The 21,224-nt window shown below is 40.5% G+C and overlaps 1 protein-coding gene and 1 pseudogene across 2 annotated transcripts; one reads left to right on the top strand and one right to left on the bottom strand.

Moving 5' to 3' along the window:
- Positions 1-362: 362 nt before the first annotated feature.
- Positions 363-4,260, top strand: LOC116259646 (probable trehalose-phosphate phosphatase 6). 2 transcript variants are annotated; one of them, XM_031637504.2, is made up of 12 exons: positions 363-546; positions 1,144-1,486; positions 1,584-1,724; positions 1,846-1,917; positions 2,129-2,248; positions 2,335-2,391; positions 2,513-2,614; positions 2,738-2,815; positions 3,339-3,408; positions 3,498-3,568; positions 3,661-3,753; positions 3,860-4,260. In XM_031637504.2, exons 2-12 carry the CDS (start codon positions 1,181-1,183, stop codon positions 3,926-3,928), a joined length of 1,179 nt encoding a protein of 392 aa, XP_031493364.1. In that variant the 5' UTR covers positions 363-546; positions 1,144-1,180; the 3' UTR covers positions 3,929-4,260. The 2 variants fall into 2 exon arrangements, with proteins under 2 accessions (XP_031493364.1, XP_031493365.1); XM_031637505.2 differs by lacking the exon at positions 363-546 and adding an exon at positions 557-1,003.
- A 12,053-nt stretch (positions 4,261-16,313) lies between these two features.
- Positions 16,314-16,407, bottom strand: LOC116259754 (U6 spliceosomal RNA; annotated as a pseudogene).
- Between the last annotated feature and the right edge of the window lie 4,817 nt (positions 16,408-21,224).

Genomic DNA, 21,224 nt, shown 5'->3' with positions numbered 1-21,224 from the left:
ACCCCACATCGTAGGATGATGAGCTGGTCCGGCCCCATATATAACAAAAAAAGGAGGTTCAGAGGAGGCGTGTGCGTGTGCGCGTGCGCGTGCGCGAACTGTGTGTGTGTGTGTGTGAGTTGGGGAAGGGAAAGGAAGGGGGTCCCATCACTATGACGGCGATAGCAGGTGGGCGTGTTCGCTTTGTGTGGGACCCGCTTTCTTGGGGGGAAGGTAGCGGTGGGACTCGGTTGAGGAGTTGGCCTCGTTGGCCCTCAGGATTTCGAAGGGGGGCCCCACCCCGAGGGGAGGGGTTTCGTTTCGTTTGCTTTCGGTGCGGAGGCAACCCCTCGCACTATAAATCGACCTCATCTCAACGTCCCAAACTCACTTCTTCAATTCCTCCTGCCCTTTCCTCCTCCTCCTCCTCCTCCTCTTCTTCTTCCCCTTCTTCTGTCTCTTTCGTTCGGAACTTCGACCCCTCCTCGGGTTCCTCCGGTCCCCTCCCTCTCCACTGCCGCCGATCGATAGAAGAGGAAAGCGAAAGAGCTCGCTCCGTGTCTTTAGGTATTAAATGGAGTCTCTTGCTGTTTACAACTACCGGTGAGAGTGGCATGGCCGTTGGCGAATCTGAGTCCTGCCAGTTTCGTCAATCGTTGGGCCTGTACTCGCTTCTTTGACTTTGACGTTCGCCACCTTTCGCGTTTTGCGATTTGGCCGGCGGAACTGGCTGCCGGGCGGCGTGAGGTCCAAGTCGGGCCCCCGAGTTGATGGCCAAGTTTTGGATGTTAGTCCTTAGTGACTGAAGTGCGTGACCGGAATTGAAACTTTGCTTACCTTCGACGTGCCTGAGCTAGCTAGAACTTGGTCTGGTCGGATAGAGAGAGCGAGAGAGAGCTGGTGGAATTGTAGGATTCTGGTCCAAAAATGGCGAGCATTAATTCCCTGAGATCGCAAAATTAGGCAACTTGATATACCAGTTTCTTGCCCTCGACGGCCTTATTATATCTGCACCCTAACTAACGTACACACACCTTCCCAACCTCTTTTTTATTTTAAGAAAAGAACTCCCTGATATTTTTTCAGCTCTGTCTTCCTCATTATTTAATCCCTTTACAATTGCTGCTACTTGCTGCCTCCTTAATACCATCGTCTTCGCCTCAGGCTCCCATTATTGAAGGGCGAACAGGGGAAGCAGAAAATGACGAAGCAGAGTCTCGTTGTTCAAGACACATCATCCTTCGCCAAGTCCGGCCTCAGCATCGCCACCCTCTCGGCTGCGGTGTCCAATTCTCCGTTGGCTGGTGCCATCAATTTCCATTCTAAGTCCGCCACACGGAGCCCCAGGAAGCCCGTTCTCTCTCTCAAGAAACTGGAAACCGGGGCGCGGGTAAACCCTTGGCTGGAGTCCATGAAGGCGTCGTCCCCCACCCACGTCATGTCCGTTTCCTCCTTCTCTGCTCAGGAGGGCAAGCAGCCTGGTTCGACCGCCACCACCAACCTGATCGTAAGTCTCTTCTCCTTCTTATTCGTCCTCCTCTTCCCCATGTTTTCATCCTATTCTCGTCTCATGACCAAAATATTTCCCGCTCTCTCCTCTTCAGATCCGCCTTCCATCGGCGCTGAAGAATTTCGACGACATGATGAAGGCGTCAAAGGGGAAGCAGATCGTCATGTTTCTCGACTACGACGGCACCTTGTCGCCGATTGTCGACGACCCAGATCGCGCTTTCATGTCCGACGCGGTAAACTTTCAGTTCCTCTGCTCTCTGCTTTTTCACCCGAAAGATACGACACGAGAGAGAGAGAGGCAAACTTGGAACTAACCTTCCTTTCTCTCTTTTTTTCTTTTCGTTCTCTGACCAGATGCGGGCTGCCGTGAGGGACGTGGCGCGGTATTTCCCCACTGCGATAGTGAGCGGGAGGTGCCGGGATAAGGTACATTCCCTACTTTTGGCTCCCCATTATTTCGCTCATGATTCCATCTTCCTACTATTGGTCTCTGATCTTGATTGCTCCATTGGTTTCCATTTCACCACCCCCTTCCTCCCTACATTCCATTGAATTCCTGTTTTCAGCCTTTCCTTTCTATGTTTCTTTCTTTTCCCCCTTTCACTCATCGATTTTCTCCCGTTTTTTGTTGCTACAGGTTTATAGTTTCGTACGATTAGCAGAGCTGTACTACGCTGGTAGCCATGGGATGGACATTAAGGGCCCAGCGAAGCGACCGAGAGGCTTTAGAGCCAACTCTGCTACTGCCCCACCAAGGGTGAGTGACCAATCCGTCTCCTTTAGACCTTTCTCTTCTTCTCCGATTCAATTTTTTCTCACTTCAATTCCATTTTTCTGTACCAGGCCGATCGATCTGTTCTTTGCCAACCTGCCATCGAATTTCTTCCCATGATTGACGAGGTGCGTATATAGATAATATTTGAAAATAGCGAGACATTTTTTATGAATTCTTTTAAAATCTTTTATGAGTTTAATCCGATGAAATGAAGATGACGGAATATTTGTTCGCTATCTTTTTCAGGTTTACAAGGCGTTGGTGGAGAAGACTAAATGTATTCCGGGATCCAAAGTCGAAAACAATAAGTTCTGCGTGTCCGTTCACTTTAGATGTGTGGAGGAAAAGGTTGGTATCTAATTCAATTATTGGCCAATTATCAAGTTAATCTTGTGTTTAAGCCAACAAAGAATTCCTTGGTCTGCTGGCTTTTAATGGCACTAAAATATTCTCATTTTCTGTTCAAAACAGAGATGGCCTGCATTGTTTGAAGAGGTTAGAGCTGTCTTAAACGGGTACCCTAAGCTGAGGCTCAGTCAAGGGAGGAAGGTAAGAATTTGTCTTCGTCAGACCCCTTTCAATAGGCTGCGCACGCACACACTCACGATTCACGAATGCTCCCTTGACGGCGACTTCTTGTGAAAGAAACATAAATCTTAGCTTTTCCTTTATGTCTCTTTAAAAAACTTCTACCTATATGATCGACATGGCTTCGACGACCTATAGGAGAGGAGGAGCCAGTGGAACTTTCAAGAGCTTAAGAAAAAGTTAGCAGATCTATAATGCAGAATATTTTTCTCTATAGATTCATAATTTTTAAACTAAAATCCCTCATTTGTTTTCTGAGAGAGAGGGAGAGGGAGAGGGAGAGGGAGAGAGAGAATCCGATATATCTCTCATTTGAGCCGTGGACGGTGCATGCATGTGCATGTTCATGTGTGCGGGCAGAGTCCATAAGTTTTATAAAACCGGACGCACAGTTTTTTACGCACATTTAATATGGGCATCGCTTTAGTTAAAACTGGTTGGGAGGTGGTTGATCATTTCATCGTGTTATTCTCATTCCGTGCAGGTATTGGAGATCCGACCCATCATAAAGTGGGACAAAGGCAAGGCGCTCGAATTTTTGCTGGAGTCGCTAGGTAACGAGAAAGCAGTTAACTCGAAAAATTCATCTCCATCTCCCCATTGTCATCTTCACTGCCGTTCCTAATGTCCTCCTTGGTAACAGGATTTGCCAATTGCAGCGACGTGCTGCCTGTGTATATAGGGGACGACCGCACTGATGAAGACGCTTTCAAGGTACCCGTCGCCATTAAATATTGTTCTTCGGGGAAGAAAGCCATTATCAGTCGAGTTGGTATCTCATTCTTCCTTTTGGCGAATCTTTACAGGTTCTTCGCGAGAGGGGCCAAGGCTTTGGGATTCTTGTCTCGAAGATACCCAAGGACACGAATGCGAGTTACTCCCTCCAAGAGCCGGCGGAGGTAAGAGACGGCCATGAAAGAAGCTTTTGATAACCGGAAATTTTTGTTCCATGCAAAGACATACAGGGAAAGAGCTATATTGATAGAAGGTTATACGTGGTGGCAGGTGATGGACTTCTTGCACCGGCTGGTGGAATGGAAGCGTCTCTCGAAGGTTCATGGCGCGACCATGTAAATAAGCAAGACTGAACGAAGGAGGAGGAGAAGGGGGGAGGCCGCCGACCGCTCATATAAAAGCTATAAATGGCAAAAGGATGCATGAGAGCTGAAAGCTTTTTTCATGCATCGCCATGTGGTTCGATGGTTGACCCCTTTGTGATAACGAAGTGTTGGTTTTTCATTTTCTTTTTTATCATCTTCACTTCTTTTCTTCCTTGCTTTTTCTTTTCCTGGAAGTTTGAAAGCCTTGTGAAGCAAGCTTCCTGTTTCTTTTTGGACCTCGAGGCCCTTGTACACAAGGTCTATATATATACAAAGTGAATACACAAACGACAAAAATTTTGGCTCTCTCTTTCTCTCTCTCTCATATAATGTACACACACATATATATATATATATATATATATATAAAATCTAAAGTCGAAACTGCTTTATTGGTCAGAAAACTTAAAGTGGGTGTTCAGTGTAACTGGTCCAGAACGTGCCAATATGAAGTTGGTGACACGATGGTGACCAAGCCATTGGCCCCCCAAAAAAAAAACGACTGGAAGCCAATGATACGGCACGGGCAAAAAGCCCTTTACGTGGACATGCGCGTTCACCACACAAAACTTGACCATATATGCTAAAGCCCGGACCAATTCCTTCACATGGTCAGTACACACTGTATCCAGTCGTCTAACTCAGAATGTCAAGTTTAATTTGAAAAGTATTTAACCGCCTAAGAACTGGTTGATTTCGAAAATCCTAGGTCATGGTATCTAAATTCTGCTGCTGAAATAAATACGGATAAATAACTTATCATGAACAAGGAAATCATTTGGCACAACATTTTTGCTTAATCTAGTTGAAATCACATAATCCTGATTTAAGAAGGGATATAGACATATAAGATATTGCAGTTGTGATTTGGAGGAAAAAAATTGTCATTTAGATGGATTGACTATAGTTTTAAATTAATGACCAAGGAGAAGAGTAGATGTCTCTGGTCTACAACCTAAAGATGCTCATAATTAGATGCTTGTAGGTCTGGAGCCCTTCTGAGAACCAAGGCTAGGAAACCTTGCGCCCTCAAAGAAAACACCTATCCCTTTTTATCAAATCACTAGCTATGCTTATTCCCAGGTGCTCAATGTACGTGGATTCCACGATGATAGTCCTTTTGCAACTGGCACCTTCTAGTTGCACGCCCCCATATTTCTCGACCCGAGAAACATGTCAGCCACAAGTCTGCCAACACAAAAGCAAGCAGATCTGGTCATCTCCTCCGCATACTTTTCAAATTTATATATATTCCTAAAGTCCTACTACTAAAGGCGACATACTTTTCTGTTCTCAATTCCGGCCTTGAGGTAACCTAAGCCTGTTCAACGACAGTATCACCAAAACATCGCCATATGACAAAGCTTAGATGATTGATACTTGTTCTATTTTGCGTGTATCTTGAAGAAAGGTTACAAACCAGATCGAGCCAATGCTTCTACTTATCAGTGTAGGTAAATTATCGTTAGAATTGTGCTGTTTGTCTTTCCTCTGTGCTGCCCAAGTTGTCTTTGGTTATTTATAATCTCGACAAGTGCAGGAAAAGAAGAGAGGCGCCGCAGTCGGTCGCAGACCTCCACTTCATAACTGACAGAACGTCATTCCTGGAAGAGACATGTCGGCACCAGCGGCCAAGACCTCCTCGTGCTCTTCATATGCACTTCCCATGATCGCTCCACATGACTCTTTTCCTTCCCATCTTTCTCTTTCAAAAGGTCCCCTCCTTCTGCTTCTCCCTCTGTCTCTGCTGCAATGATCGGTCTTTTCAATACCAAAAAGTGTTGGGCAGGGTTGCATTGACCATATTTTAAAGATAGTATTCATAAATGGCCATGCCGCCTCTTCAGTTGTCGATATTCAGGGATCTCCGATACCCCCAAACTCCTTAACCGAACACGTTATCTTCTTCCTTTTAAGGAAGAAACAGGCCTTTTGTGACTGAATATGACATGGGAAGCCCATGCAACTCTTTTTACTTATAGAAGAAGTACAGTCTATGACTTTGTAGCAAACTTTTCATATACCACGCTTGAACACTACCAAAGATATTGAAACTTTTCTCAACGACGACGTTGATGATGTTTTCCACTGGCATTTTGTTTTCTTTGGTTGGCAAACTAATCTTATATTGTATTTTGAAGATGCAACCGATCGATCGGTTGACTGGTCAAGGGTGATACGCAAGCCTCCTCGAATATACTCGGACATAAAAGCAATTATTTCCTGATAGCTAATTTTAATTGTTTATCTTTTTTTTTTTTTAAGAGCTAGTGGTTCTTTCTAGTACCTTTTTAAGAGAGGTGACTGATTCCTTTGTCCTCTACTCCTAATATTTAGGGACTTTCTTTCTGAGAAAACTTTCTTACAAAGACCGATGACGTACAAGATCATCGCTACTGGCAATAATGACCATATACAAAAACATTGTTGCTCCAATTACCGGCGGCATCTTTTTCATGGACACCACATAGATGCTCGTCTTTACGTTGCTTATCAATGTCTGTGGTGTCTAAGCAGCGTCCTTGACTTTAAAATCTCTAGTAAAATTTTCCTGCATTGACATGTTGAGGTATGATGACACACAAAATTAACAAGATATGAAACATCTTAAGGTTTGTGTGAAATATTGGAATGGCGAATGTGACAAATAGAAAAACGTCTTGAACAGCGTGATCCGTCTCTTTTGCCTATGATTAATAGGATGATCTCATAATAGTGATCACGCTAGTACTAAATGCGCCGGGCTTTGGTACGCATGCCATATATTAAGGTATGATTTTTTTCAAAAAGTACTTCCCCACTTCTCAAGGCCGGAAAAAGAGAAACACTGAAGACCGCACGGCCATAGTACCGGAAAAATAAATAAATAAATACTACACACACACAAGTCTATGCGTGTGAAAGGCCATTCGACTTTTTCACACACAATTTAGCCCTCAAGGGAAAAATTTATTATATTATGATTTAACATTTGCAAATTCAGGGGACGCCAAGTTCTCCTAACCTTGTTTAGCTGTTTTATAAAGCCAAATTTAATAGATAAATGTCAAATATATAAAATATCGTAATGAAAAAATCTTGAAAATTGAATGTCTAAAGTACATTTTATGAGCCGAGAACCTAAAATCCTTATTCTTAAGACTTTACGAAATTTAATTCATGAATTTAGTTTGCATGACCTGGTTTTGGGTACTACAAATTTTAAAAAACTGTAATTATCAATAGAGTTGAATGCATAAAAAAGCAGCACTAATATTGCTTAAAAGAGGGAAAATGCTATCGAGAAAATCGGACTTAGGATTGCACATGTGCATACTAACTTACAATTACCCTTCCAGTTTTATTGGACAATGCAAAAAAAATGATCTTTCGTATCTCTTTTCAGCAATTGAGTTCAATGACAAGTATCACATCCGATGGGTTGAGAAACAAAACCTGGCTGTACTCTCAGCTACGATCAAATGTTTGATTATTAGGTACCAACCATCCTCTCATCTCTCTTTTGTCTTATATATATATGTATATAAATAATATTTCAAATTTTACAACAAAAATAATCAAATTTGATATATTTATTAATAGACAAAAATATCTTGGAAAAGAAACGATGTACCTTTGTTTGTCAAGGACATCTGAGTGGCACATATACACAGTGTCTGTGCTTATATATGTATAGTGTTGTTGAAATTTTTTTGCCATCCGTCCATTTACACCTCTTATATATATATATATATATATATATATATATATATATATATATATATAAACCTCCATCTAATCATGTCTATCAGTTATATTGTATTGAATAACATGGTTAATGATGCAATGCATGAGACAGTACTGTACAAAGCCAGAGAATCTTTCCGTTCAAAGCTAGACAAAGAACTCCAAGAATTATATATATATATATATATATATATATATATATATATAGATATATATAGAGAGAGAGAGAGAGAGAGAGAGAGTGTTTTTTTTTTTAACATTTTGAGCAGTTGGTCTAACCTAAATTTGGTTTTTTCTGCATCATATCAATTTTACAGTTTTGCCAGAGAAGAAAAATTGTGAGGGTGATCACTTGAAAGGACAGCAATTTTATAAAAAAAAGCTTTTTAAAGATGAACGTTTCTTGGACGCCGACTGGTTGACCATGAGTGGTACTGACTGACGACCAGGAACACTGAGACACACACATCCAATTGGTGAAGAACAGAGACACACGTGAAGATGTCAACTCAAGGGCAAAGGCTCAGCCAACAAGATGTTGCACAGCCACAAACACGCCATATAAAAGGCAACTATTGAGCTTCATCTGCCAGTGCTTCAACTTGCAGACAAGGCTGCAACCACCTTTTCAAGTAACTATAACTAAAGTCCGCACATGCAGTCCAACAGGTGAGGGACACATGCAGAACCAGACTGCTCCCAGCCATTAATGGAGTCAATGTGAAGCTCGTGGTGAAGCCGTCCATGGGGACTTGAGCCACTGGGGAAGGAGCGCCGCGGATTCACGCGTAGGAAATTGAAGCACCATTCATGTGATCGTGCTTCCGTTTCTTGCTGCCATCATGGATTACGTAGAGAACTGAAGCACCGGTAACGGGGAATACTTCCACGCTTCCATGCCGAATTCGTGTTAGGCAGAACTGGACTGCTTGTGAAAACTACCCTTCTCGTCGCCGTCTAGAAATTTCAAGGATCTTGGAATGAGGATCGATCGTCGTCTGGAGAATCTGTTTGAATCTATTGGGAGTCGATGTGAATGAAAGTTTACTACCTCCAAGAACATATTCCACAATCTGCGCCCAATTTCCAGCGGCAGCCGAAGATCACGAAAGTACATTTTGTCTTGTAACACGCAGTAGTTGGCCTGCTCTTCTGGTACCTAACGGTTCGATTGCACCAAGAGCCAAACTTTGGAGCCTAAGTTTTTTGGACATATTATAATATATTTTGATATCGGTTATGAATGTCCTTTGGTGGCCTTCTGCAGTTGAATCCGTAGTTTCAATATGAACTGTAAGGAATCAGTATAATTCACTTCATTAAATCGAAATTTTATTGGAGAAATATTCACTATCATGACCGCGCTCTAACAATGGAAATGGCTCAGAGAGGATTATTTTGCTCGTTTCTTTCTCCTTTGTTTTTTATTCTTTTAATTGAACATCATATGTACATTTTGGCACTAGGAACAAATTGTTGCTGTCCAGCTAAAACCTCAGAATGAATTTACCTTAATTTTTTTTTTTTTTTGCAGAACCATAACAATTAAGGGTTCCATAACGGCACCTCAGGGGAATTTAAGTGGTCTTTCAACACTTTAGTACCAGTAAAGATGGATGTTACATCAAGAGTGCAGGTCATTGATGTTGGAAGTTGCTGATCTGCATTATGATGGTCCCCTTTTCCAAGGAGAACTTGTCTTTATTCTATTTTTGACTGGTAGATAACTTCTGTGACTTTCCAACCTCATTAATTGCGCTTCTTCATGGCAAGCTATATTCCCTACTGACCAAACTTTCCGATTTACCGTGTTAGATACTCACTACGTTTGTTGTATGCCGGCTGCCATCTTTGCGTCATACTTGGTGGTTGAAGTCAATATTTACAATCTAATGTCATGATCTGAATGCGCCCAATAATAGTCGTCTGGAATGTTTCTTTTCTGGAAAACAGGACTATTGCCCCTTACGCACATAATGAGGTCAATAGAAGAAAGAAACAACAGAGAGGTAGACGAATTTGTTGCTCTAACTTATTAACATTAACCTGCTTCTTCCCGTCGGGCTGAGACATGAGCCACTTGCAGGAAAGAGGGATGTGGGTTTTCCCAAGAAACCGCCTTCCTAGTGAAAGGTGTTGGGCAGGGCTGCAGTCGTGTGAGTTCTGGGGCACACGACTATTGCCTCAAAGATGCATGATGATGAGGTCAATCAAGTAAAGAAAAAACGGAGAGGCAGAGGAATTTGTTCTTCTCCCCCACGACTGGAACATGGGCCACTTGCAGGAAAGAGGGTGGTGGGGCTTCGAAGACACAGTGCGTTCCTATTGAAATGTGCTCGGAAGGACTTGGGTTTGCGACTCCTATCCATGGCTGCCTAGAAAGCGGACCTCTATGATGAATGTAGACCAATACCTTGTCCAAAGAAAAAAAAAATTTAATTGTCAAATAATGAAGTAGACATAATTTGGCTTAAGTTGCTGTGGTGACAGAGACCACTCGAGCGGTTCTAGCCTTCGGTTGTTGTTAACTTGCATCAATTTTGGTACTCTACTAGAGGTTGTCTAACTCTATATTGCTAATTGAACAAAACCCAGAAAGAAGAAAAGAAGAAAACGATAAGTGATAATAAGCCTCTTGCTTCCTCACTTTGAGGGTCAACATGCTAGCAAAGCAAGGCAGGTACTCAGAACCCATAACCCGTCTCTGTCCTCCTCCCCACCAATTACACGAGCTGGGCATGTTAACTTGTTGGTGGGTCCAAACTCCAAAGCAATGCTGGTATATAATGGGGGGCGAGAAGAGCGGTAAGGAAGGAATTCGGGTATAAGAGGGGTTCTGTGGCTGTCCCACTGTCGAAATTCCAATATTTTGGAACCTACAAAGCTACGTTGTGGAATTCATGAGGGAGAGCAATGCAAGAGAGAAAACCAAGAATGACGCTAGCTTAGCTGCTTAATACGTAGCCACGGTGGAGGCCACCTTGAGATGGTCGACTACTTCACTTCGTAGCAGGTTGTATGAAACAATGAAAATAGGAAAGAAAAAGCTCTCAACCTATGAGTCTCCTTCTGATGCAGAGATCATCTGTCTTTTCTTAGGACACATTATGCTAGTAGATTTAGCAGCTGGATTTGTTTTTCTTGGTGATAAGGGATACGTCATACATAGCGGCTTCTTTTTTTTCTGTATATGTCCGTTGTTAATCCAGGATATGCATTCTTATTATATATCCCCTGTTTTTATTTTGATTTTCTGTGGGTATAAAATCGCAAGGCGACTTATAAAGTCCCCCTGTTTCCTTTGACGACTCACGGTTTTAATAAAGGTTACAGATAAGTGGCACTGAAGCCCTGGCTTCTTTCCGCTTGAGGCTTTAATCCAACCCATCCGGCCTGGTCTGTTGACTTAGCAGGTCACACTTGATTTAGTAGATTCGGTAGTCATTTCGCCAGCAGAGACTCTGTTGATCTTTTCTGCACTAAACTTTGTGAAGAGCTTGTCCATCCTTTACATTATGAAAGTTGGAAGACAAACGGTTTGAACATCAGTGAACAACATTACATGCATGCACTATTTTGACAAAATGAAATACCTAAATATAATTGTAAGATGAGATATTGTCAATGAAAGAGATCGACATAACTATCTCTCTTGTCTTTAGAGAAAACAAAATTATTTATTAACTCAGTTTTACTTCCAGGCAGCATAATCGTACCATGTCACTAAATTCCTTAAAAAAATTAAGCCGACATTTCCAGCCAAATCTGTTTAAGATGTATGAAGCACTCACAGATTAGATACTTTCCACTAAGAGTTTATGAAAAAATTTAGTTGAACCACAGCTCGAAAACTGCATGAAGAAGAAAAACATCTAGGATTCTAGGTTGACTAAAAGGAGCTAAGAAGAGCATGGCTTTGCCAAAAGCGAACAACCACTATACGGATTTTACCATTACCTGATCATTAGTTTATTGCAGAACGGTCAGTATAAGCTGTGCAGAATACTGGAGCTCTTTTTTTAATTTACGGAGAAGCAGACCAATGATAAGAAGTGTGAGAAAGGCATCTTTGGAGTTCAAATTACAGTAACAGTCATGTCCCTGAGGACAGAGCGCAGTTCAAGATGTTGTTTGTACAAGAGGATACTAAAACATGATAAAATGTAGCTATCATTATCGATAAATATGCAGTTGGGTTCAAAACGGAAAAAGAAAATTTGTAATATGATATGCTGTATGTTAAATCGTTGAATAAAATCACAGTTTCATGGTGTTTGTTATGGGTTTTTTCCCGTTTGCTACTCAGAAATTTGTAGCTGTGAAATTAATGCTTGTAATCGCTGATAGAGTCGGATTTCCACGGTCTATCTTCGAAGAAAAAAGAAAAACACAACAAATGCCACCGAAATTTGAAGCTAAAGCATCGAAGATGTATCAAATTCTTACGAGGTTTTGCAGAACCCTGTATTGAAGAAGAGGTAATGATTACAAAGAACATTCCATATCCCCACTGCATTCTTTCTTTAACTTCCTCACCAACTTTATTTTGTTCTATTAAGAAACTTCTTTTGCTTTTTATAAGTGTTGAAACATATTTTTAGATCTCTGATGTACTTATAATACTATCTCACGAATATATTTCCTTTTTATTCCGTGAATCTACCATGAAATATTTAACCACAGAAGCCTTACTTTTAAAACTTGAAGATACATGAAAATCTCATTTTTTATCCTTGCATTGTTTCCCTACTAACTGAAGTGACATTTGCAGAAAAATTGTTGCCATTCTCATAAATTGAAGTCCAACATGTCAATTTTCTGTTTCCATATTGCAAAATGAAGTTCGTTTATCTGTCACAGTAACTAAAGCCCCTCTCTTAAGTGACATCTTCAGTAAAACTGTCATCATTTTAATCCTTTAAAGCCCAACATCTCCTTTTTCTGCTTTCATGTCATGCAGGTTCGTTTATGGTCACAGTAACTGAAGCCCTTCACTCTCCGGATTCTTCTCCAACGTATTCCACGAATTGCGCTTATCCGAAAAGCCAACATGAAATAAAATTAGTTACTGTTACTGTCTCCAGAAAAAAGCTCCTTGTAAATTTTTCTATTTAATATTGTTTAGCTTCGATCCTTGCTGTAAAAGCACATTCTCTTTTATGCCCCTTTTTAAATTGATGCACGTCCAACATGTACAGTCTTTTGAAGAGGTCCAGCTACATATAGGTAAAAGCAACTTTATTGCATGTTCACGGGAACACCAATTATTTACGGGTTGAATTTGTGACATGTCCCAACAACGCAAGTTGTGGACATTCTTCGCATGCTTACCGCTTGTTGGCTTTCCAATCCAGCAAGAGGCGGCTTCCATCAATAGACAAGTTGCTTTGTGGGCTTGACTCTAAGAACTGTTTTGGCTTTTAATTATTTGAGTCTTTTCCAGATTAAAATTTTGGAACAGGCTTGCTTGCACACCCGCAAAATTTTCTCTGCGAAAGGCCCTGTTACATAATCTGAATTATAAACCCATAAGATTGCCTACAAATATAAAATATGTAAGATTTGATTGATAGAAAATTAAGCTTCTGGGTAAAATGGCCATTGAATCACCATCAGCAGTAGATGTTGCATCTTCCTTGGTGGTAGGGAAAATGTAGAGAATTTGCTCTGGAATTACATTTAGTGGACTGTAGTATGTTAAACTGGGCTAACTACATGTCAACTTTAATTCTACTGGTAAACTGAGCTCGCCTAAATATCAGTAAGAAAAAATTTGCTGTGTGAGGCAGGCGGTAATTTCCAGAATGAAATCTTACGAAAATTCAACCGTAGAAAGACCGATAAAATCGATTTCTAGCCTTTTTTCCAAAAGCAAACACTAAAAATGGGCAAGGACGAACCAGACGATTAATCTCCATCTACTGCACCACAATGGACGAAACAATGGTCTCCCTGCCAATCAACCACCGGCGGCCACTGAAAACGCACACACGTAGCCAAGTATATCTACAACTCTAGATTGCCAAGTTTCATGTTTTTGGCTCTTCCAACATGCTAAACAAACAAAAAAAAAGACATATAGTGTAAGTTGTCAAGATCGATATAGTTACATTATCTTCTTCACAAGATTAGAGGGAGAGAGAGGGAGAGTTTATCCAAGTTTCATGCTTTTTCGTTATCTGGCCCAGCATATCCAAAACCAAGAAATAATATAGATTATCAAGGTATACCGTTTTATGGCCACATCACACACTGACTCGGTTATATTATCTTCTTCAAAAGATCAAAGGAAAGAGAGAGAGTTTCGTTTTATTAAGCTTTTCCTGCCACTGAGAACGCTTTAAGTAGGAACGGCGGCCTATCGGGGTAGCTCTTGTGACAATGAATCGATCAAAGAACCGCCTTAAACAGTAAGCCCTCTCAGATAAGAAATTGGATAACAATCTGTCTTGTCATGCTTTTCTGTGATGAGCAATTCAGACAAAAACATGAAGGGAATTATAGTGTGCCTCATCAGGTATTGTCTCAACTTTGCGTTCTTCACTACTGGAAAACACAGTCCGTACTTTCTATTTGGACAATCAGATTTCCTGCACTGGTTTTAGGTCATGATAGGAAAACCCACTGGATGAAAGGTAACAATCAGTTGTTTTTTCCCCGTCCTGGCCTTTTCTTTAAGGAAGTGGAATCCACTCAAGAATTGATCCATGTGGGAAAAAGTGACGAACTTTGGACGGGTACTAAGATATCTAACCTAAGTTCAACAGCCTCCCTGCACATCCTTACGTGGAAAGATCATATCCACTATACTCACCTCATCATTGGTGCCTAAATTGAAATAAACTAAAGCAATCCAGCCCTCCAATAATTATTCAGTTAGAATAGTTACCCAAGAAAGAAAACCCACAAGAAAACAAAATCACACAACGCACAAGTGCACTACCATCTAGGCTCTCAATTATTAGTCGCTCCCTCCCCTCCCACTCTAACAATTCCTATCAAATTCTCTCTTTATTGTATGTTTGGTGTCAGGCAAAGCGGATCAATTACCAAAGTCTCGGATGATTTTGGCCTTGTTACTCCTCAGATAGCATGCGAAACTTTTTAAACATGGGGAGGCTCCATCGACCAATGCAGCTTTAACTCTTCTGTTCCGCTGCCCTAGTGGCCCATAGGGTTGCATGTCCTTCATTCATGGCCATATCATTGAAGCTCTTCTCTTCATCCATCATCTGCACACAGCCATATGCTCATTATAATGTCGTCACTGTGCTGGGAGAAGAACAGAAGGGACCCATTCCCTTCTTTTTTTTAATGCATCTACACTTGCTGATGCGCCCATCAAGAATGTCATCCATGTGGGCCGCGTAGGCTTCGGTCCCCCACGATTAAAGGCACAGTCGGTGCCATAATTGAGGAGGTCAAATGCAACAATGGAAGACCCTCCATCTGTGCATTATGGGCAATCCCTCCTCCCCATGTCGCCATTGAAGCCTCTTCTCCTAAGGAGACAAGAGCCAGAGAATGGGGTTGAGATGTTGGGCAAAGCGGTAGTAGCTGTAAAGGAGAAAGCAAATAGGGGACCATGCTAAATGGTCATGCAAAAGCTTCCCCGTGAGCCCCTACGTGCCCATTGCGTAGTACACAAGCACATAAAGCCACCCATTTTCTTGAAATAAAATTAGAGATGAAAGACATGAAAACTTGTCCTTCGCGTAAGCTACTTAGTGCGTATCGAGACAGTGCAGAAGCGGCAGACAGCAGACAAGTGTAGGTCTCTCACTGAAGCACTAAAAGCATGGAGGCCATTAGAACAAGGCGTGTTAAATACACATTTCCTTTGTCAAGCAAGCTTCACACCTCCCAACGAACTGAATCGTTAATGTTCTTCCGTCAATAGTTAAAGAGAAGCTGATTCACCATTATCACTATAAGCGGAAGGCGCTGAGCTATAATTGATATGCTGTTGTGGTTGATAAACAATGCGGAGATAACCAGATGGGTAGCGTTCAAGATCTATTTTATATGGTCTAAATGAAATCTATACCGAGTCACCAACACGCTGCTTCCAATAATGAATGCCTTCCCCCATCATTGTTTTCAAACAATAATTATTCACCTTTAGTGCAGCTCACCTGCTTTTGGTTGTCTAGGTTTTTTCCCCTCGCCATTCTTATTTCTTGCCATGGCAAACTTGTATAACTTTGCGCACCGCATGTTTCCATGCACGTGTTGTTCGCTCTGCCTGCTCTTTCTAAAAGCAATAAGATGGTTAGTCAAGATTACAGATATACTGAATGAACTGAAATGAGGTCCCCCGACGTTTTAATCACCTTCGGTGTGACCCACGCGTGTATACTCCCAAACCGCTCTATTAATACACAAGATGGTACGCTCAACAAATATATACGTTGAGCAGGAAATTGGGTTAGTAGACAAAAAATATACGCTTGAAGTGTGACAGTCCAAGCAATTAGGAAAATATAATAAGCTACTTAAATAGGAGACCGCACAAATAAAACAATGCTGAACATTTAAACTTAAAGAAATGATACCCACCAGCAAATACGGGGTCATGAAAAACTAGTAAAGTACCACGGCCACGTTTAATTGTAAAACGTCGTTTGTACATGACTACAATAAGGCACTTCTTAATTTGTGCGTCATCCTTGCGCAGAGGCACGTTAATCTTGTCTGTATCGTTCTAATCAGATGTCTCGAAAACACGAATAAGCCAGTTCACCATCATATGAAGCCATTAATGGACAATCAAATGACAGATAAGGGAACGGTGTACAAGTGATGCTTACCAACAAACGGAGATATAATATTATACGTCCAACTGATTTACTAGAACATAGCCTGTTGGTGCAATTGGTTTTACTTTTGCCAATTTTTTTTAAAATGAAAACACCAGCTTTTTCATGGTAGTGCAATTTGTCAGAGTGGGACGGGGGGTACATACATTTTTCATTTTAAGCATTTTTGTCCGTTTGCCTCTCAATTCTTTATGCTTTAGATGTATCTTCTCGCAAATTTAGTGCAAAAGGGAAGCTTGATGATCCTGACCCCATTACGGAAACAGTAAAAACCACTAAGATCTATGCACCTTGGTAGCCGCATGTTGTACATTTAAAGCTTTTCTTATGTATGCTATATAGCTTACAAGAATTAATCCATGGCAGCTATATCAAACATCGCTATGTCAACCCTTTGCGTTTCCTCATGAATTGAAATCTTTCATATTGAAAATTTGAGAAAAAAAAATGCTGGCCTTTTGAAGAAGTACCAAAAGTAGGCGTAGGTTTAAATATTTTTTTGTTTGACCGCTTGAAATATTACATACATGAAAAAGTGGCAGCTAAATGAGAGAAATTCAAATTTAAGCGTGCTTCTGTTATATCAACAAAAGTTGGCACCATTTCTTAAAATTTTATTTTCATTAATCAGTAACATATTTCAGATTAAAATATCTAAATAAAAAATAAAACACTTATATACACTTGCGCAACTTAGAAAAAAAAAGAACTTATCTTGGCTTAATCTTGAACCTTTAAAGCGAGCCTTGTCGCTTTGATTTTCTAAGAACAGACAAAGTACAAGAACCTTAGCTGTTGCTGAGGAATACCAAGTACCAACAACCACTAATCCAGAGGATTTGGAAAAGATCAGGATTACTTATCAAATGCTTTGTTGTTTTCTTTTCTCTTTCAAGTCCATAGGCAAATAGGCTTCTCTAAGGCTACCTACCATGTCCAAGCATCCTGTATACCCAAAAGCTAATTAACTTTCGTAATCAGACGACAATTTCATGCAATTAGCCACCATATTTTATAATTAATTACTAACATTCTTTTCGAAGAGCAACAGATCCTTAGAAAATTTTAGAAGTTTTTTCACAGCTGAATCTTACATTTGACTGTAAAATTATTGGTCTGACTATCGATTTCTAGGTCTTTGACCATGTCAATCACCACATCTATTTCATTCAGATTTTGAACAAAAACCAAGCAAGTTGATTTATAAAATGTACAAAGGCAAGCCTACAGTTGCTTCCGATCGTCATCTCTCCCCTTGTGAAATTCGACAGGATTAAAGATTCATTCTTTCTTCAGAAGTTAGCCTTACATTTGATAAGCTGGTCGTTCCTTGTTTCCACTTAAAAAGGTGAAACGGGACGATGGCTATTAGTCTACTCATTTACTTGTCGGTTTAACCAACATTTATACATTAACAAAAGTAAAGTAGTACTAAATTTATATAGTCCACACTGATGGATGCGTTGCACATGGTGTGACTTGGATCTCAGTTATATTTAGAGCCCGGGTTTCAATCTTACATGCACTGATGCACACTCACTTCCAATGCCAACATTTGGGGCCTTTGGGCCTCAATTTTGTCACCATGTCCTCTCCTCATGCTCATGATCCACCATAACTTTATTAGATGGATACAATAATATGCTTGAAACGTCTAATGTCCAATCCCCTTTAAGGAGATAAAGTAATAGTTTTGCACTGAGCTCGGCCTGTTTTTTTGGTGTATATCCTTTGTTCATAAAGGAACACTTTAAGGTGTTTCCTCTCACAATTCACCAATTATTGGATGTTGAGGATGAGCAGAATATGAAAAGGAAGATAAAGATTGTCATGCCCACAATACAGAAATATATTCCCGACCCCCTTTTACAATCTATCCGAAACCATATCCTTCAGCCGTCTAACGCCCTCTATCCATCAAATGACAGAGATTCTTAACGCACATCTCCGTGTAGTACCTACTTAACTTTTTTCAGCTGTCATATCAACCCCATGCCTCCTTTATGTAGGGTTATGTCTTCTTTTATGAGCAGGTTCTCTAAATGAATGGTACTTATTTGATTTAGGTAGCAAACATGCTTGCCTGTCTTGGTTTTCTTACGGCTCCTAAACAGCACGGGTACTATCAGTTTTGTGTCAACATGGGAGAGGTGAATAGTTGCACTAAATAAATCAGAAAATCGGCTGGGATGAGCTGCATTAAACTGAACTGAATCCTAATTTCTTTAAATGGTCCATTGCACTTGATATATATGCATGTGTGCGTGTGTTAAATAAAGTGGCCTCCGTAGGCTGAGTCTGCCGTTTCATTCCGTGCGTTGGTCTCATGCGCCCATCTCAATAGCACTGGTTTTGTTTAATTACCGCTAGAAACAAGCTCGCAATAACTGAGACTTTGCTTGATTTCATAACAAGGTGCCCGACAATATTGGCTCTTTGTCCATTATTAATATTTTATTATTGAGTATCACTCCATCACTTTCTTCCTTGACACGACGTGTGGATCAGAAAGAACCAGAAAAATATTTTGCTTAGAAACCATTGTCTACGGACATTGCAATATTAAACCCTGCCAACTGCGTCGTAGTCGGAAATAATTAGTTGGGACTGTTTGGTAGACCAGCATCTCCCGGTATTTTCAGTCTGGACCATCAAGGAGTCTTAGCTTGATTACTTGTCCCGAATTGACATTGCCACATAGACGATTATGACTACTAGACTAATAGACGAGTTGATGAAATGCAAGATCCAGAACCCACGCGCGCGTCACATCTTCAGAATCCTGTGGTCAATACAGTAATAGTCTTCAATGAGAGTTTGAATGACCAACTGCAGGTATAGTAAGTAATCAAAAATTTAAAAGAAAAAGTAAAACTTTCATGTCATTTTCTGATAACAAGGCTTAGATTCTTCACGGCAACGTCAAAAAGAAGATCAGAGTAATGCTCACTTGTTTTGACATAATAGAGCTTGCTGAAACCATTAAAGATGTCAATGGAACCAAAACGCATGTCTTATAGTTTTGTAGCCAATCCGTTTCCTGTCAAAACCTGTTCTGTACATGAACTCTAACAAAAACCTAACCGGATCAACCTCAAAGATATTTTCGAGTTCAATTTCATGTTCTAGCTAATTTCTAGTAGACTACTTTATGGGCAACTAGACCACATTCATGAATCTTGATTGTGGTATAAAGCACTTCAATGTAAAGTGACTAACCAAGTGACTGGCACCTTTCAATCTGTCCGACAACACTTTAAAAAAGAACGTTTTATGCACGTTCCGAAAGTAAGACGGGACGATTTCTATCAATATACTCTGCATTATCTCCTTGTATCACAAGTACAACTAAGAACTGTTTCAGCTCTTTAAGCATATTAGATGCTTGAAGTGGCCACAATTATTCTTAGGGGTCATTTTGCAGTGAGAACAGTAACATATTTGTCCATGTATCTGCCCAAAAATTGGGGTAGATTCATACAATGTTGTAACATAGTATATTCCATGAATGTTCCCTAATATTTGGTGCTGATGGATGGACCAGAATGTTACTATTCTCATTGCCAAACAACCACTTAGAGGTTGTTTGTGTACCTTAGATTTGATGTCTGAGGTGATCTGTTGAGGATCTCAAATCTGAGGTTTTGGCCACTTACTGAGAATCTCAATCCTCATTTTTCTATATATCTGAAATCCAGTATTAATTTACTCTGTGGACCCCATATAAAAGGGATTTCAGATGAGCATCGGATCTAAGAAATCTAAGGGAAAAGCATCCTCCGGGAGCTCTATGTATGTAATGAACCAAAAATTTTCTCTTGAAGCTCATTCAAACAGAATAGTTCGCTTAATTATTTTACTTTTCGCATAAATAGTCTGAGATCTGGATATTCTCAAGCCTTTCTCCCTGTTTCATAGATATGAATCTCATCAAATATCTCTTCACCTACCTTTTGTATTCGGTCGACGATCACAGTGAACAATAATTTGTTTTCTTGTCCAGATAAACATGAAAAATCTTTCTGTTTCAATCCCTTTCTTTGCTTCTGTTTCTTCACATACTTGCCTCATCACATCTTTCTTTTAAAGCTTCAATGCCATTCAGCCACTGGCTTTTGTATCTCATTTGGTCAACAATTCAGCTTGCCTTCGACTTCTTCCACCCACTCATGCACTTTCCTCGGCTGGTTTAATATTGTTGGTTTTCCCTTGCCTGGTTTAATGTAGTCATTACTGTCCAGAATGTAGCACCTCACCAACATTCGCTTGCTGAAAGCAACTTATTTCAAGGCAACCTAATAGCCTTGTGATCCTAACTTGGGTATGTGATCCTAACTTGGGTCTACATACCATTCCAGATCATATACCATTCCAGATCATCAAAATCCTAGACACTGGCAACCAACACGCCTTTTTCAAACAAGGAAGGATTCCGCTTACCCACGTAACAGATACAATTGACTTTTCTATTACTGAAGTAGTATTGTCGCCCAATGTTTCATTCGAGATTTCATCATCAGCTAGCAGTCCTTTGGAAGCCCTAGAGAACAAGAACCAATAAAATTTTCTTTAAAGAAGGATCCTAGCCGCCTACGTAAATTGATAACTTGAATTTTGAAGTTTGCACATAGTTTAGTTTGAGAATTCATTATCAGCATGCATGTGACAAGTGAAAAATTCCAAATTTGAAGAAAAGATACGTAATGGGTATCTACATTTTCTGAG

The sequence above is a fragment of the Nymphaea colorata genome, chromosome 8, assembly GCF_008831285.2.
Source record: "Nymphaea colorata isolate Beijing-Zhang1983 chromosome 8, ASM883128v2, whole genome shotgun sequence".
NCBI lineage: Eukaryota > Viridiplantae > Streptophyta > Magnoliopsida > Nymphaeales > Nymphaeaceae > Nymphaea > Nymphaea colorata.
The sequence above is the reverse complement of the archived record's forward strand: the minus strand, read 5'-3'. Positions and strand labels throughout refer to the sequence as shown.

What these genes read in the sequence shown, in the direction of transcription:
- LOC116259646 (XM_031637504.2), top strand. Translation starts at nt 1,181, where the DNA reads ATGACGAAGCAGAGTCTCGTTGTTCAAGACACATCATCCTTCGCCAAG. An exon ending in GCGGGAGGTGCCGGGATAAG is followed by an intron (nt 1,918 to 2,128) that starts GTACATTCCCTA and finishes TTGTTGCTACAG; the next exon opens with GTTTATAGTTTCGTACGATT. An exon ending in TTCTTCCCATGATTGACGAG is followed by an intron (nt 2,392 to 2,512) that starts GTGCGTATATAG and finishes TATCTTTTTCAG; the next exon opens with GTTTACAAGGCGTTGGTGGA.